The sequence below is a fragment of the Homalodisca vitripennis genome, chromosome 2, assembly GCF_021130785.1.
Source record: "Homalodisca vitripennis isolate AUS2020 chromosome 2, UT_GWSS_2.1, whole genome shotgun sequence".
In the NCBI taxonomy this organism is placed as follows: Eukaryota; Metazoa; Arthropoda; class Insecta; order Hemiptera; family Cicadellidae; genus Homalodisca; species Homalodisca vitripennis.
In genome coordinates, this window is record NC_060208.1 from 20397 (window position 1) to 39840 (window position 19444).

The 19444-nt window shown below is 31.8% G+C and overlaps 1 protein-coding gene across 1 annotated transcript in view; it reads right to left on the minus strand.

Annotated features, from left to right (window-relative positions):
* Positions 1-6303: 6303 nt before the first annotated feature.
* LOC124353412 (NADH dehydrogenase [ubiquinone] iron-sulfur protein 2, mitochondrial-like) overlaps positions 6304-19444 on the minus strand; it is a 108703-nt gene continuing 95562 nt past the window's right edge. The window contains exon 5 of the mRNA XM_046803251.1: positions 6304-6392. Coding sequence (XP_046659207.1) covers positions 6304-6392 — 89 coding nt within the window. The remainder of the gene's footprint in view (positions 6393-19444) is intronic.

Sequence of the window (19444 nt, forward strand, 5' to 3'; positions counted from 1 at the left end):
TGGAACTGTTTGCTGTAATTTGTAGGCTACATCTTATTCCATTTTAATATGCAATGCTCTATTTTGTCTAATAACAATAGTAAAATGTACGTCGATGGAAATTCTCTTCTTAAGGACATGAGAGTGATATATCAACTATATAAATACTCTACTATAGGGATCCCATATGGCCACATTTGAATTCAAAATAACGTGGATCGCCCAGAAATAGGTTCATCAGTATTGTTTATGAAAACATGTTATATAAAAATGAAGACAAATTGAGGGCCAAAATAACTCCAAATCAACCTGTGTGTTATATATAATGGGGAGATTCGATGTTACCCAGATTGAAAACTTAAGAATACTGGTCAGGCGGATACTTTGGAAATTTGAAAGCTGTGAGTAATACACGATATCTTTATACCGCTTAATGTAATAGAACCGATATTGGAGTTGGTCTACTTAAGTGTGTTATTGAAAGCTAAAATATTTAGTGTTTATCTCAACATATAAAACTACATTATGCCAGTTAATTATTACATTTATTGTTATGGAAGTGGTGTTAATGTAACCCACTAAACTGATAAGGAGTGTAACTGAAGGTATTTTTTTAACATTGACATACGTATAGCTTAATTAGATAATATACATTTTAATGTACATCATGTATTTTTAGGAACAGTTTTATTTGAGCTACGAGATTTCTGCGTCAGAAGAAGTTACAGGAACAAATTGTGTGTAAGTTTTTAACCAGGAAACTCCTTACATGGATAAATCGAAAATTTTAACCAAATTTAAAATTTCAACTAACATTTGTAAATAAATAAAAATGTAATTGCTTCTATTTTGGCATCTAAAATTGACATATCATAAATCCAGGACACTTGGATCTGATATGTTATTGGAGGAACTATAAACATGGTTTCACACAATGGTTATCCAGAACTCCTGAAGTTGGGTCATTACATAACTTAGTGTCCAACAGAAACACTTTAGTATATAGTAAGACCTCTACTACGTCGTTTTGTATAATTCAAATACTGTTACTCATTACGGTCAATCTCCGCCTTTTTGTACAAACTAAAGTTCAGTTTTTTCTTTGTAATTGAAATCTAATATTTTTTATTAGGTCGGATAACGGACTAGTTTCATTTGGAACTGCCTAAACCCTCGTATTTCGTATTATACCTACTCTGGTGTGTGATACAATTCCCGCCCACTTGGAACCGTTTGAAAGGTTATATTTTATAATCCTAAATTTGGTATTTTGCAATCTAAGCCAAGGTACATTTAGTGTGAAACTTATATTTTATTATTGCCTAAACTGCTAAATTCAATACGGTCTGAACCGAAAAGTGGCTGCAATGTGGTATTGCCAAACTGCAAGCTCCCATACTACAACTAACTAAGATATAACCTGATCAAACAGCTGTATTTCGCAAAATACACAACAATGTTGGCGTGCTGTTTATATTAACGGTAAATTGAGCCCGTAGTGAACTCTATATTATGAGGAACGCTGATTCCAATGATGGTGCACTACATGGGGGTTGGCTGAGCGTTATAAAAATGTTTTACATTGGTTTAATTGGTAAACATGACGGCAACGAGTAAATAGCACAATAAATAAATGTAGAAACAAACTCAATACAGCCATCAAAGATTCAAACATGTGAAATATTGACATATGTAGCCTAAGTATCCCAACTCATACAACATCATTATATGGTGACTTGGTTTGTAGACTTATTATTTAAATACTGATATAAAACCCAGTTTAACGAATAAAGACAATTTATTAGAGTGCCAATTCAACTGGGTTACGATGTGTTTTGTATTTTGTAATATAGGTGTCTCTGACGTCGAAAACGATGACATTGTTCGTTTTGAGCTTCTTCGTCGTCGACACATTTTCGATCTCTTCAAACGAACATGGTTCCAGATTCGAGACTGTAATATAGTCCATTAGATCGTTGGTAACTAACAATAAATAATGAGAAACATGCATGAGGACATAAAATTTCTACGTAGATTAAATCGATTCAAAAATTACTGGTAATAAATTTCCAATAGAGTAGAAAATCCAAAATAAAAATATATTTTAATTACCTTAAACACATTGTATGAAGCATATTATTCTAGAAATAATATTCATATTTTATCTTTACTTATGAACTATTTACAAATTTGTTGCTTATAATAATTATAATCATATTTTGAGTAATCTTTACATTTGCATCTTAACTTTGTATTGTATGAAAATTTATTTTATGTTCTGAGTTTCTATATATATTTTTACAAGTTCCTAAATTTAATATTCAAAACCAAGCAGATAATTCTGGATAGTTCAATAATCTTGTAAATTGGAAATTTACAGGAAATAAGTACCGTACTTTGTAATTGATACAACCTTGAGTTTAACTGATTGGACATTGTCTTTGTTCATATATTAATTATTAATATTACCTTAATTTGTTTGATTTTTTATTTTGAGAAGAAGTCTTATTTTATTATTTGTTTCATTTTATATTTGAAGAAGATTATTTTATTTTGAAATTTTAATGAAGATTTTTATTTTGACTTTGTGTTGAAAATATTAGCACTGAGAACTTGAAGGACACAATTATTAAATGATTTGATTCATTGTTTAATTTTAAGGCTGGACATGTGAACATTGATGGCTTATAAATACTAAATAGTGAGAATAAATTAAATGTAAAAAAAGATAGCTTGGCGTTGATCTATTTTTTGGTGTTGACTTTTAATTAACAATTTATATTAATTTAAACTGAGTTTAATCATTGAATTCCATTGGAACTTGTGCTTGTTAAAATAAAGGGTTATTAGTTTAAAACCCAATTGATCGCTCATATACTAAAACAAAAATAGTTTTAATTGGTTTATAGAAATTAACCTTCCTATAGACACGTTACATTTTCCAAGGCAAAGAAAATGTTTGTACGTTGCCTTTTGAGGGATATTTACACGAATTTAAAAGAAAAATCAGATTTTTAATATTGTGGAAAGACTAGTCTTTTACGTCGTATTAATTGTAATAATACATATTTTTAAAGTCCTAATGCGAGGCATTAAAAAAATAAAGTATTATGAATAGAGACTAGACAGAGTAGAACATTTTTAGTTGTAGTATGTTTCTTAGTACAAAGTATGCATGTTCATGTGTAAATTTTGTCGTAAAGACTATATTGGCCAAACAATGACTCTTTTAAGAGTAAGAGTAGTTAATATTGATTTAATATTGTTCACAAAATATATGAGAGACCATTGTTTGCACATGTGATTTGGTGCAGACAATAGTCTACATAACCAGATCCAGAGAAAAACCAAAATTATTTTGAAAGCGGCTGCAACTTAAAAAAATTACATAATTTAGAGTCAAATACTGGACGTTACTTAAATCTAATAAATGTAAGGAATGTTACAATTTCAATTAACCTAGTTTTAATTTAGGCAGTCAAACGGTATGAATATAAAACGAATATTCCTTCTTTTTAATTTTTATGTCTTTGTCAAAACTTACAAATAAACGTACATAATAGATGATACTGAGGTTTATTATATTCATTTATTTTATATTATTATTAATATTATTGGTTAACTATCTTTTTAAAATTTGCATCTTGATCTGTTGTATTATCATTCATACTTGATAATAATATCCAGGCGACGATAACGTGTGCGTGTGACGTTCTCACGTCTCAGTGACAATAAACTGCTGTTGTACTTTAGCTGTCGAGTAGAGACAGGTGTGATAACGAAAACTGTCAAAACCATAAGGGAATAGGAAATGTTTTATATAGTACACACTTAGGCTTTGTCTTTTCTTCGAATAAATTGCACTGTATGCAGTGACAAGTCGAGTGTACGTATGTAACTCTAATGTCATATGATTGTGTATTTAAAGTGTAAATATGGCTTTTTTATGTTTAGTCTGTAGTTTTGATAGTCCACAGACAGTTTTCTGTATTTCAAAAGACTGGGAGTATTGAGATATTTTTTAATGCTTAATTAATATTGCAGAGCTTGCCTTTCTTGTATCGGACTCAGTGCTTAGTCCTTGAAAGAAATCTGCCACCAGCTTTATTCTATGCACTAATGAAATAAACGAACGACATTTTAGAAGGTTATGTTGCCTCGTCAATACAAAAAGTTTTTAAATGTAATGACTGTAATTATTAACACGCTTAGCCTTCTAAAACATGTTGAATATTTAGTTTAACATATTTTTAAATGGTTACAAGCTCATAATTAATGTATATTTCAATAAACTATAGTGCAATCATACTATACATGATTTCAGTGTTTCCCCTAAAGAATTTCTTAATTGCTTGTGGTTGTTAATAGATATTTTTGAATTTGTACCCGATATGTAAAGAGACAAAGCAAAATTTCAAAAACCACGGTTTTACACATGGTAATTGTTTTGGTCTGTATCTGAAGCTTTGAATTAGCACGCTCAAACTGGAAACGTGTCTATTGATGTCACTTGCACAAACCAGTGTGTCACGATAGCTTGGAGTGTCTATTGATGTCAGTTGCTCTCGGATACCAGGGAACAGTCCTGCGTAGCAAGGTTCGGTGCTCCTGATCTCTCTGCTATTGTTATACCGAGTATGTGTCCTGTGCACAAACCAGTGTGTCACAATAGCTTGGAGTGTCTACTGATGTCACATGCCCTCGGATACCAGGGAGCAGTACTGGGTAACAAGGTTCGGTGCTCCTGATCTCTCTGCTATTGTTATACCGAGTATGTGTCCTGAGCACAAACCAGTGTGTCACGATAGCTTCGAGTGTCTATTGATGTCAGTTGCTCTCGGATACCAGGGAACAGTCCTGGGTAGCAAGGTTCGGTGCTCCTGATCTCTCTGCTATTGTTATACCGTGCATGTGTCCTGTGCACAAACCAGTGTGTCACGATAGCTTGGAGTGTCTATTGATGTCACATGCCCTCGGATACCAGGGAACATTCCTGGGTAGCAAGGTTCGGTGCTCCTGATCTCTCTGCTATTGTTATACCGTGTATGTGTCCTGTGCACAAACCAGTGTGTCACGATAGCTTGGAGTGTCTATTGATGTCAGTTGCCCTCGGATACCAGGGAACAGTCCTGGGTAGCAAGGTTCGGTGCTCCTGATCTCTCTGCTATTGTTATACCGAGTATGTGTCCTGTGCACAAACCAGTGTGTCACGATAGCTTGGAGTGTCTATTGATGTCAGTTGCTCTCGGATACCAGGGAACAGTCCTGGGTAGCAAGGTTCGGTGCTCCTGATCTCTCTGCTATTGTTATACCGAGTATGTGTCCTGTGCACAAACCAGTGTGTCACGATAGCTTGGAGTGTCTATTGATGTCACATTCCCTCGGATACCAGGGAACAGTCCTGGGTAGCAAGGTTCGGTCCTCCTGATCTCTCTACTATTGTTATACCGTGTATGTGTCCTGTGCACAAACCAGTGTGTCACGATAGCTTGGAGTGTCTATTGATGTCAGTTGCTCTCGGATACCAGGGAACAGTCCTGGGTAGCAAGGTTCGGTGCTCCTGATCTCTCTGCTATTGTTTATACCGAGTGTGTGTCCTGTGCACAAACCAGTGTGTCACGATAGCTTGGAGTGTCTATTGATGTCAGTTGCTCTCGGATACCAGGGAACAGTCCTGGGTAGCAAGGTTCGGTGCTCCTGATCTCTCTGCTATTGTTATACCGAGTATGTGTCCTGTGCACAAACCAGTGTGTCACGATAGCTTGGAGTGTCTATTGATGTCAGTTGCTCTCGGATACCAGGGAACAGTCCTGGGTAGCAAGGTTCGGTGCTCCTGATCTCTCTGCTATTGTTATACCGAGTATGTGTCCTGTGCACAAACCAGTGTGTCACGATAGCTTGGAGTGTCTATTGATGTCAGTTGCTCTCGGATACCAGGGAACAGTCCTGGGTAGCAAGGTTCGGTGCTCCTGATCTCTCTGCTATTGTTATACCGTGTATGTGTCCTGTGCACAAACCAGTGTGTCACGATAGCTTGGAGTGTCTATTGATGTCAGTTGCTCTCGGATACCAGGGAACAGTCCTGGGTAGCAAGGTTCGGTGCTCCTGATCTCTCTGCTATTGTTATACCGAGTATGTGTCCTGTGCACAAACCAGTGTGTCACGATAGCTTGGAGTGTCTATTGATGTCAGTTGCTCTCGGATACTAGGGAACAGTCCTGGGTAGCAAGGTTCGGTGCTCCTGATCTCTCTGCTATTGTTATACCGTGTATGTGTCCTGTGCACAAACCAGTGTGTCACGATAGCTTGGAGTGTCTATTGATGTCAGTTGCTCTCGGATACCAGGGAACAGTCCTGGGTAGCAAGGTTCGGTGCTCCTGATCTCTCTGCTATTGTTATACCGAGTATGTGTCCTGTGCACAGACCAGTGTGTTACAATAGCTTGGTGATTACAGCTGATGTGCACAGCTTGGATTGGTGTTGTATATCTGTTCTACTCACTAGTAGAAACGAACAGATTCAAACAGATGCGGACTTTGTAATTTTGAAAAATACATCGTTATCATATTAAAATATATAAATACATATTAAAATACATCGTTATCATTATTTCTTCATAATTTAATGTCATTAATTTCAATCTATTTGTTTGAAATTTTGTTTACGATGTAATGATTGTGAATGAAACAGGATTTTTCAGGACCTTTCCCAGTTTTCAGTAATATAAAATACATTAACACTTTGTTTCGGGATCTGCAATCTGATCTCTTCCTCAGGTGAAATACAGCCTAGGGTAAAAATTAACAAATCATTTCAGAGCGTTATGACACGCTTAAAAAAGGAATCAAAAAGACCATGTTGTACATCAACTCCATGCTAATTAACTCGAAAATATGCACTGAATAAAACCAAAACACTAAGAAATTATTAAAACTGTATTATTGAATGCAGGTTAGAATTGGTCTGCACTCACCGACCAACCACACAGAACTATGGTTGTGGTTTAACCTTTAATCTGATTGGCTGAAATTTATAGGGCACTCCAAAACACAGTGTGTTCTAGCCTTTCAGCCGCAAACGTTTCAATGTCAATGATAGCAAAACAAATAAACACCACAGTCATTTAGTCCAAGAAGCGTGCACGTGTATCACTAAGTTTAATTAGAATCAGAAAAACAAATGGAACAGTTTTTTAGAACTATTAAATTTGTTCTGAAAACCTGTTATTAGCTATACACTTTCACATACAATTTGACATAAACTTACAAAGAGTATTTTGGCAGTGAGTCACTTTCATATGAATACTATCACTGGATTTCAATACTAATAGACGAATCGGCTTTGATACAAACTGTTCTAGGGATCAAGTCTCGTTAATGTAGACCCACAAAGAGTATTTTTTTCCAGGGAGTCACTTTCATGTGAATACTCATCACTGGATTTCCATACTCATACGCATTTTGATACAAACTGATCTTGCCTTCAAGTCTAGCGTCTAACATAAATATGTATGCCAATTTTTGAAGTGAGTATATTTTCAGGTTTTAAAATCATTTACAAAGGATCATGTCATATTTTCTAAAAAATATGTCATGTTTGTCACACAACATTTAACAGTTTGGGTTGGTAATTATTCATTATTACACATATACTTGTAACACAGAATTAATAAATAAATGTATTTATTTTCTCTTTCTGCCACAAAACATACATAACATATGTGAAAAACTTACATGATTAAAAATCATAAACAATATGATATACTTGCCAAGAATATTATATGCAAAAAATGAATCATGTTTTTAGATTTAAAAAATTACGTAACGTAACTTAAAAAAGAACTAAATATAACTTTTTTCTGTCTCCTTACATGTCAAAATTGTTATAAAAACATACAAATATACTGAATTATATAAATATCAGAAGAGAAAATTTAGGGCCTCCAAGGCACGTGGCCTGTTCGGAGGTTCCAAATATTTAACATTAAACTTCTTTTACAGCTATATTGTGAAATAATGAATATTTTATTTAATCTTTTTCGGCCAATGTTCTTCCTACTATCAGTGCTTTCTTTGCTTTGTTGCATGAGAAATTATTGAACAAAAAAATAATAGAAAATATGTTGAAGAGAAAAATATATTTTTTTAGTTTTACTGCATTTAAAAGAGCATATAAGCAAAATAATGATGGAACATATTAATGGTGGACAAGCACAAATGTTACTGCTGAATTGGAATTAGAAAGTCAATGTGCTCCAAAGTTAGCAGCCACTCTATAAGTCTTTTCAAAAATGTGTCAATAATCGATAATTCTTTAATTATTGTTTGGTAATTTGTTAAAAATTCTTGGCGTTCTTGTAAAAAATTCAGAATTTGGTTTTGGAACTGTAAAATTGATTCCCGGATCTTAATTTTTGCTTATATTCTATTTTTTGTGGCATGTTTACCACTCTTGCAAAAGAAAATCTTTAGAACTTTATATACAAAAATATATTTCAATGGTAACATTTTCAACTTCAAGAAAAGGGGACGTGATGGACTGTATTCCTTTATTTAACATTAACCTAACTGCATGTTTTTGTTGAACATATATTGCATTATAAAGAGTTACAGGATATTTTTTCTTTACGATTATGTAGTTTGCCTTTCTTAATTTATGCAGGGTATAAAGAAGTCCCGCACGAGCTTGATAATTCCCGAACAATTACAAGTAAAGCAGTAAAACTTGGTACACCATTACTGCACCTGTAAGTCTACTTCTTGAAGTAACTAAAATTTTTATATAGAAAAGAGAAGTTCGGAAAAAAAATAACGTAAGTATAGCTTACGATGTGCATTGTTTTAATAAGTGTAATGTATGATGCACATAAGTAAACTCCAAAGCTAAATCTAAAAATAAGAAATTTCTATTATAATAACTGATACCAGGTTTTTCCCTTTAGCATTCATCTCTGCTAAACAACCCCTTTAAAATGATGTAAATAATGAGCTAAGCTTACGGTAAAAACTCCTTTCAGACCATTCTCCATTGGGTGGAGAACTACCTTAAAAAGTATTTCTTAAATCCAATATTCATTTACTAAGTTTAACTTTCACAACTTGTGCAAAGGCAAGAATTATTAAACCATCTAGACCAGGACCTGTAGTGTAAATGTTTCAAACTTTAAACCAGCATAATGTTTTTAGGAGGGAACCCTTTAAGATCGCATTTGCGGCGTTGTACTCTACTAATAAAGGCCTAAAATTAATTAAGACCTACTTTTAATTTGATGTACTACTCGACCTATGCTCTCAATTAAGATTTCTACTGACCCCTTGTGGGCCATCCCCTTGAAATTACGAGGAGATGTATGGGTGCAATGTACCAAGGGTTATTGCTTTACCTGTAATCGTTCGGGAGTTGAAAAGTCAGTGCAGTGTGGGACTGTTTTACACCCTGTATAATACAGAATTACTATTTTCAAGTCATATTATTTTTCAAGCAGTCCATTTAGATTGTCATTCAAAAGTAGTGGACCTACGGTTTTAAGGTAAATTATAGTAACACTATAAAGGTAACTTATAGTGATTCGAAAAATCTAATCTCTGACCTTAATCTTGTGGTGATGATCGAAGATGAATTTTTAGATTAAATTGCTTAAATCAGTGATGTAGGAACCATTATTGTGTGTACGTTGTGATATTTAATTGTATACGCCTATTCTTTTTATTAAGTTAATAACTATGAATTATTAAAAAAACCAGATGTGTCTGAAATTACATTGTCTATAAAAGGCATTTTTATTTATTATTTATTTATTTATGAAACTTTCAAATAATTTCCTGGTCAGATACTTTCCCAGTACTTATAAAGTTTATGTGGAACTACTATGAGGCAGCTCAACTTCGTTTAAAAAATGATTAATTAAAATCGGTTTAGTAGTTTTGGAACAGAGACAGGTTAAATTGTATACAGGGTGTTTGAAAAGTATGGGTACGGCTTAATATTTTAAAAACCATAAGAGATAACATCTATAAACTTTGCACAGTGTCATATGGCTATGTAAACTATTTTTCCTTGCTATTACCATGACATGCCAACCATGGGGGGACGGCCCACAGAGGAAAACATGGAAATCTTAAATTGAAGCATGGGTCGAGTGATACCTCATTTGAAAGAGCTCACTTAGTAGAGTTGAATTCCGCAAACCGCATCTCAAAAGGTTTATCTAATCAGAAATGGCGGGTTTTAGGTACACATTGTGAAGTACATTATGCGCTGCCATTTCTGACTGGATCGTCGTATTCTGATGCGGTAGGCGGCGTTTCACTCTACTAACCAATGTGTTTTCACTGACTTTTTTTTAATTAGCAAATTATGTCATAAATTTATAACACAATAAATACCAATGTTTTTTAGTTTTATTTAATGTGTTACCTATACTTTTCAAACACCCTGTATATTCCCCTCCTATTTGAAGTTGGCTAAAAGTGATTTTTATTCTTCTCTTCTTGACATTTGTGTTGTGTTTGAATGACGTGTTGGTAACATTGAAAGAAGTACTGATATTACCACACATACACGACATATTTATAAATATATGAAGAAAAATTATGTTATGTTTGTTACTTTTTATAAAGGCAAGTTTAAGACATTTCTTGTAAAATAATATGTGGAGTGGTTGATATTTTTTAGAAATGTAGTTCTGTCTGAGAAACTAGCAAAACCCATCACGCTTCAAAACTTTCTCAAGTGCACTTTTTGTGTTCTTCATACAGAGTTTAAAACTTTGATGTTGACTATTCTTTTAAAAATCAGAGATTTAAAACTAACACTTTACAGGTTTACTCAATGTGGTTCGTGCTTTAAAACATTCTTTGATGGTATAATTCTTGATATTACTACTTTAATACTTTCTTGTACATTTGTTGGTAGAATCATGTAACACAAAGCTAATGTTCATGTTTATTAAACGTAAAATAGTCGGTAAGGCTGCATTAGTTGCTATATTTTCTATTTAAATTTATTTATACATTTGAAATAATTGAGTACTAAATTAGTTGATATAAACAAGTATACTGGAGCACGGCAGACTAATTAAGCGTTCAGTAAGTCAAGTTTACTCTTTGACTGAACCATGAATTATATACATTAGAGTACACTCCCTTCGATAACGTTCGAAAATATCTTTTAATGAGCCTAAATATAAACACAGTTTGTAAAAAGAATAAATGTCGAAATGAACACATATATATATATATATATTTATATATATATATTTATATATATATATATATTTATATATATATATATATGTGTATATTTGTCTATATATATATATATAGACAAAGGGCTGAGCAATAATTTGTCAGATATACTACGTATTTGTATTACAAAAAAGCATAATTTGAATATCGTACTTCTAAGAAATGAACATGAAACAAGAAAGTGATATAACAGGAACTTTTGATATTGAATTTTTTATTTGTCCTTATTATATTCTGCAGTTCACAAATTCTACAGTTAGCTGCTATCGTTGTTACTATGGAGATTTGCGGGACCTCGATAAGTCCGGACTTGCTGTGTGTAATTCTGCTACAACCACCTCAGTCTGTAATTGCGGCTAGCTGTATTGGTGGTTATAGTCTATGAATAGTTAAAATAACAAATGCTAACAGGTCTTTACTTCTGTTAAATTTACCTTAACATTTGTTAAGAGTAAGTAATTAACAATATATTCATGAAGTATACTTACAATTCATTATTTATGTACGATAAGTACGGATGTTTTGTATATTTTGTATATTTCAAATAAGTTAAGATAGGGAATAGTTTTAAATTGAAAACACTTTTATAATACGATGTTAGAGCCCAAAAACTATCATTTTGAGTACTCTTCTTTTAAAGTTAAATTTAATGGTTTATAAACATTATACAAATGAGTAATAAAAACACTATGAAGGCAATTAGACTTATTGACTGAAAAATTCAATTAAAATAACTGTAACGACAATCTTTATTTTTTTTTAATAACGGTACCAATATTATGCACTTACTAAAAACTTAAAGGTAATACGATATTTTATTCTATTTAGTATTGAAATTGTTGTTTATACGTAATTATCAAAGTGTATCTATTTCTATGCTGCAGCGTGTATTGTATGACGTTGGTAGCAGTGACGTAGCTGTTTTCTGCCTAATGCAACGTATTGTTTATGTTTATTTTGGAGAAGGATAGTTGGGTTTTTCATTTCTTTTATATAACTTTTGGTTATTTTTTTGTACAACACACACACACACACACACACACACACACACACACACACACACACACACACACACCAACGCTATATGTGTATTTATATGTATTTATGCTTATAAATATATGAAATCCCATATCCACACGTTGTAGTATTTTAACCATTTGAATAAATATTATTTTGAATAGTAAGAAGTTTCTTTATAAAGTAAAATCTTATACATGTTTTTACTCTCATTTACATTATATAAAATGTCGCACCAAGAACGTGTGCTAGCTCTAAGTCTTGAGCATAAATGAGACTTGGGTTTCTTTGAAGTCAAAGCTCTTGTTTCTTCACCGAATACTTCTCTTCTGTCCTTAACAACCCAGCCGTCTTGGTTTACAATGCTGGGAGTTGTATTTCGTTGTTTGTCTTATTAATATATATATATATATATATATATATATATATATATATATATTGTTGTTATTATTATTATATATATTAATATATATATATATAATATTTATATATATATATATATTTTGTTGTTATTATTATATATATTAATATATATAATATTAATATATATATATTAATATTAAAGTTTTTTTTGAATAATTAAATTTGTATTGACGTATATTTTTATTTACATTTGCGTTAGTTTTAAATATACTTCCTGTGTGATAAAAGTGTTACTTCTTTCAGAAAAAATTCAACGAAAACTATTTGTAATAATTTAAGCTAATCTCTTTTTCTCAATAGTATTTATGTTTTATTTACCACAAACCATAAGTTGAAAATCCTGTTAGACTATGAGCAGCCAAATCAATATAATTGTATTCTTTTCTTATTTGACGTAAATAAAATAAAATAAGACGAGCTTGCTTATTATTTAAATAACCCGGGATACTAAGAATTTAAAAAGGTGAATGGAAACTTATTTAATAATGCATCTTGAGTGAAGTTATTTACTTTATATAAAATAATAAAGTTATAGATACTAATTTAGCTCTTTATAATTGATTAAAGCTTTTAGAGCTATGAGGATGTATAAAATAAAAATAAAATATTATTCATATTAATCTAGTGTCCACTTAGGTTTTATCATATTTTTAGCTACTGCTGAGAGTGCAGATTTGTATATTTACAAAGGCTACAGAAATATGTCTTTATGTACACGGAAGTAAAAAAAAATAAAAACTAGTATTTCACACTTTAAATTCTGCCTGATATCGGGGTACTAAGTGATGTTATGTGTTTTAACAGACCTTATAAATGTACGTCAGCCACCATCGAGATGACGCTGATTTATCGTCCATGGGAAAAGCTTAGACATTTTTATATTATGGAAAACCCTTTAAGTAACGTCTGGTTCAAAGAATCCTCAGGATATTTTGCTCCGAGACTGTCAAGAATCCCGAATATTCAATCTTCCTCATTGCACATTTCTGTCTATCTTGCTGCAACTTTTGTACAGAGTTGTACTTTGAAGAATATTTTTAAGCACCTATATTTTTAGTACTGCAAAAAATCATTACCTTAAATGAAAAATTTGTTGGTCATGTCCTTTGCTCAATGTTAAAGTTCCTTCGGCATATCTTGGTTACTGAAAGTTTAAATCAACTGGTTATGTAACAATACTCCAAGTCCAGGATGTGTGTAAGCTAGATGCACCATTTGTGCAGTAAGTAGACATTTTTAGGGATAATTTCGTATATCAAAAGATCATCCTATAGCGTTTTGTATCAAAGCAAATGAGGAAACTATGCTATTATATACCTGCAAGAAAGGTAAGTCCTAGTGGAAATGTTTTGCAATTACTTTTGTGACTGTGATAAAAAGAGTAAGAATGTCTTATTGCAGTGAAGTTAGGACTAACGAGCCCTCTCTAACATTTAACCTGGGGACCAGCGGCTTAAAGTTGACTTCCGAACCACTACCAATAGCCGGACAGGCGCTGCTTGCAAGGAGAGGATCTCTCAGCGGTCACCCATCCAAACAGCCACGCTCGACGTTCCTTGCTCGGTTATCATGCGATTACCGTCGTACCCGCTACACTGCGCCATTGGGTATTTGCTTTAATGCTCGCTTTATCCGTGTCAATCTTTTCTGCTTCGCAGCTTTCCCCTCCACATCAATCAGAGCGCCGGATTGTTGTTACAGCTTCTCTGGCACAGTACGTTGGGCACGAGTGACCTCCTTGACCTTGACGTATCAGTAGAATCGGATTGTTCGGATATCGAAACAAAATCGAACTTCTAACTCGATAGTAAACTGTTGTGCGTTCTATTTATATTTTATTTTGCTGTAACTTTTAGAAGCACCCGAAGGCTTCTCTCATGTGATGTATTATATTGTAAGAGTAAAAATAAAAGACATAATATTAATCAAAGTTTCTTTGACTAATAATTAGTGTTATAAAATTGGTATGCGTTTCATTACTTTTTGACAATATATCTTTACGTATTTTTTTAATGTTTACACCAATTTGAAAGGGTCATAATACTATTCCGGCGCCTTCAGCATTTCTCATAGTATAATAGGCGTATAATAGACTAATCTATGCCAAATCGCATAAAGTTTCATTGTTAATTTTAATTTAGAGAAAAAAATCAAATTTAAAATGAGATCTGGTAAGCATTTGCTATGTGTATTCACCACTTTTCTTCAATGTCACCATGTACTATATTTGTATAAACTTTATGTCGTTAGATCTCAAATAAATTCACATTGAAGGTATTAAAATGGAGTTAAACAAACAATAATCACATTTTATTACAGCCTGTGGAAAGGTTTTACTCAATTAGAAATTCAGAAACATCAAATTAAATAGCTAAACAGATCCACAACTTTTGCTGTCTAAAAACTCACCAGCAAATAATGTTGTGAACTTCCTTCAATGTCAGAAGTTCCTTAACTAGGTAGAACCTCGGTATAATGAAACTGCCTATTATATTACTGACCTTAATTTGCATCAAATCTGCATAGCGAAGTGACAATAGAGTTGTTGGAGTATAAAATTAATAGGTGACTGCATCTTACTACGAGTATTTGGTTTTACTAATAATGCTATGAACTGTGATATTGCATCATATATAATAATAAGAGGTAGAAGTTTAGATTTTTACAAAGTCTAATTGTTGATAATAATTGATGACTTTATTGACATTTATAAAGCAAATACCCATAAAAAATATAACTTGATATGTCTAAATGTAAATGCAGGTTTAAAACCAAACAACAAAAAAAAACCTAATTTTAAATAGCTTTTGGTTCAAAATCCAGACGAACGCTCTGGGTAACGTTTTATATCCAACCGAATTCTAAGATTTGTTAAAAAGTAATATTTATTGGTTTGATTCATGTAAGTTGTATAAAGGACAGGTAAAAGTATAAATTATGTGCAGGATGCCCTCACTAGACCAATTACGCTGTTATAACATGTATTCATATTTTTAATAATTTATTGCTAATTTGATAAGATCATTAAGTGAAGTATGAAATAATATTTTTTAAATAGACATGACGTTTGGAGAAGTGTAATAACCACGTGGACATAATGTTCAATTTATGTATGAAATATTTGACCTTAAAACGTTACATATATAAGAAATATTTGAAAAACAGTTATATTGTGATTCGAATAAATTTGATTATTTTAAATATGTAGGTGCTAAAGGTAAATATTTTAAATTGGTTCCGTTATTTATCTATTATTGTACTGGACAACTTTAAATTTAAAAAAAATTTTATTGTACATTTAAAATTACTCGTATGATAATATTGTTATTTGTTTTAAACATTTTATATGTAAAATAGGATTTATAAACTTGTTAGTGAGTATAGAACATGTTTAAATGGAACTTGTGTAATGTATTAGAGAAATTTCAGTATGAAAGATGTTGTTTGATGAAAACACTGTCTTACAAAACATATTATATATTATTTATATAAAAATTCACTACTGTAGTAAGGTCATATTTTGCTTGGATTTTATTACTTCGAGACATTTTAAAACTAATTTCTCAACTATAATTTCCTATCCCTCCCATATTCTAATTATGTCCTAATTAGAATATGGGAGGGATAGGAAATTACAAACATTCTACTTTTTTGCAAAAAACTTATTTATTGATAAAAATATCGGAATATTCATATGAGTTAATAGTCGAGTTGGTAGTTAACGGTAATCAGTTAATAGTAAGATTCGAGATTGTCTCATGATTCTTCCACATTTTTGTTCATTGTTTTATATCAGTATTTAAATGATACAAAGTTATTGAGAGGTACTTAAAGTACTACAACAAAAGACTGCACTAAAATCAGATATTTTCACCAACTTTGAACGATGAATTTTACACTATTATCTTATATTTTTATTCTATGAATAACCTATATTATATGTTAATATATTACTTGCTAATATATCATATGATTACGCTCAGCTTGTTTACAAAATGTACTTATTTTGCTATTTCTCATTTCATCACGTTTACCAATATAACTTTTAATATTTACCCACAAGTGATAGGCTGCGCTAACGTTCAGCCAATAATATTTTTAGCGTAATTAAGAATGAAACTAATTCAGATCGCAGACCACTTGGCCGTGACTTGTGACATTTTAATTGATTAGCAGTCAAACCTCAACCGTGTCAATCGGTCAAACCACCACAATCAGTGAGTGCTGTCGAATTTGTGCCTCCAGTAAATTAACTTTTCTTTTAGGACAAGTCACGTTTCAATTTTCATTAAAATGTCAATTTATATCACTTCACTCTAATATGTTTTTCAAACGAATATAACTTTAAATTCTCACTTAGAAAATATGTTTCCTTAATCAAATTATATTTCATCATACTGTGAAAATAACGTAATTTTATTAAAGATGAAAGCCAAATATCCTAATAACGCTGAACTCATAATAATTCTTACGCATACCCACCCGCTGTCAAGATTATCTTTAACGCTTGCCTATCATATTCAGTCATAAGATGTTAAACCAAAACTGGCAGTTCTATTGTGCTCATCCGTTTGTTAGTGATCTACACCTCCATTATAGGATAAATCAAAACATTACTTTACATCTACGTATTTGTCAATACGATACGTTGTGACATAGTATAAATCAAAACATTACTTTACATCTATGTATTTGTCAATACGATACGTTGTGACATAGTATAAATCAAAACATTACTTTACATCTATGTATTTGTCAATACGATACGTTGTGACATAGTATAAATCAAAACATTACTTTACACCTACGTATTTGTCAATACGATACGTTGTGACATAGTATAAACCAAAACATTACTTTACACCTACGTATTCGTCAATACGATACGTTGTGACATAGTAGTATAAATCAAAAACATTACTTTACATCTACGTATTTGTCAATACGATACGTTGTGACATATGTAGTATAAATCAAAACATTACTTTACATCTACGTATTTGTCAATACGATACGTTGTGACATAGTATAAATCAAAACATTACTTTACATCTACGTATTTGTCAATACGATACGTTGTGACATAGTATAAATCAAAACATTACTTTACACCTACGTATTTGTCAATACGATACGTTGTTGTCATAGTATATCAAAAAATCAAAACATTACTTTACCTACGTATTTGTCAATACGATACGTTGTGACATAGTATAAATCAAAACATTACTTTACATCTACGTATTTGTCAATACGATACGTTGTGACATAGTATAAATCAAAAACATTACTTTACATCTACGTATTTGTCAATACGATACGTTGTGACATAGTATAAATCAAAACATTACTTTACATCTACGTATTTGTCAATACGATACGTTGTGACATAGTATAAATCAAAACATTACTTTACATCTACGTATTTGTCAATACGATACGTTGTACGTTGTAATAGCAACGAGACTGTTGCAGATGATATTTGTAAAGAATTTGAGTACACCAACTTGAAATTTTTGGCATTTAGTGACTCACGTCTTTACGTTTTAGTTCTATATCTTAAGAAATTTGTTATTTAAATACTGATATGAAACTTGATTTAATGTACAAAAATCTGATTGTGTCATGTAGCAAGGCATGTTAAGAAAGATTTTATGTGTAGACTTTAAACTTTGTATACAATTTCTATTTTACAAAAATAAGTTATATGATGCGTATTTTTAGTGTCAACTTCTCTTTTGCAAAATTTTCTGTCTGTGTATCTGTTCGCAAGACATCTCTTGAATGAAGTGAACTATAGGCTGTAAAGACAAGTGGTGTGACTTATTTCTGATTTGCATACATGATTCCTAAGGACTTACATTTCTGAATTTTTCATAAACATTGTATACTAATGAGTAAATCCCATGAAAAAGTTGACAATGATCTCCAGGTAGAAGACAAGAACAAACTGGTCACGGTGCGGTGATCCCTTCTGTTAATGAACTTGCTGAACTTTAGTTAGTTGATGAGTTTTCCTGCCGCAACCCCTTCTTCCTAAATACGCATCGTTGGAAATATGCAAAATTTGTACTGCCATTTTATTTACTTTAGGTAATCAGTGAGAACGAATTAACAGTTTTCTCAATGTTAAATATTTCAAATTATTATCCCTTTATTTCATATCTTCTGGATGTAGCACTGGCTTTGATTAGATTTCTATTGTCATTAAATGTATGACAATAAAATGTGAGTTAAAGACATTAAACACTTTTATCTTTAACTGTTAGGAAAACCAGACAAAGTAATAGATCATAAATAAGGATATAGTTTGTAAAAAAGTTTATGAAAGACTCGTGTCTTCCATTTGAAGTGTTATTGCAATTACAAAAATTAAACAACGTTAAAATGTAATGGGTAGATACTAAATTTAGTGTCCGGAGGTTACAAGAGATATGCGGAGGAAAGATATATTTTAATTGATTGGCAGCTTAAAATTTTGTTCCTAGGATGCTTATTAACTTCTCAAAAGTTAATTTTCTTCTAAATATCAACCGATCTTGGCATGTTTTATAACATCTCTTGGACTGTTTATATTAGGATTATCGCACAGATGGACGGACATCAATGCAGTTTTAAGAACGTCCTGTTTGTCCTTAATAAAGAATAATTTCCAATATTATGCACACCTTATAAACTGTGACATAGACTCTTTATCTTGTAGTTGAGGTCGAACATGTTCCTTTAGAGAACTTGTTACATAACCATTATCATTTATCCTGAATTAATATTGTAATAGT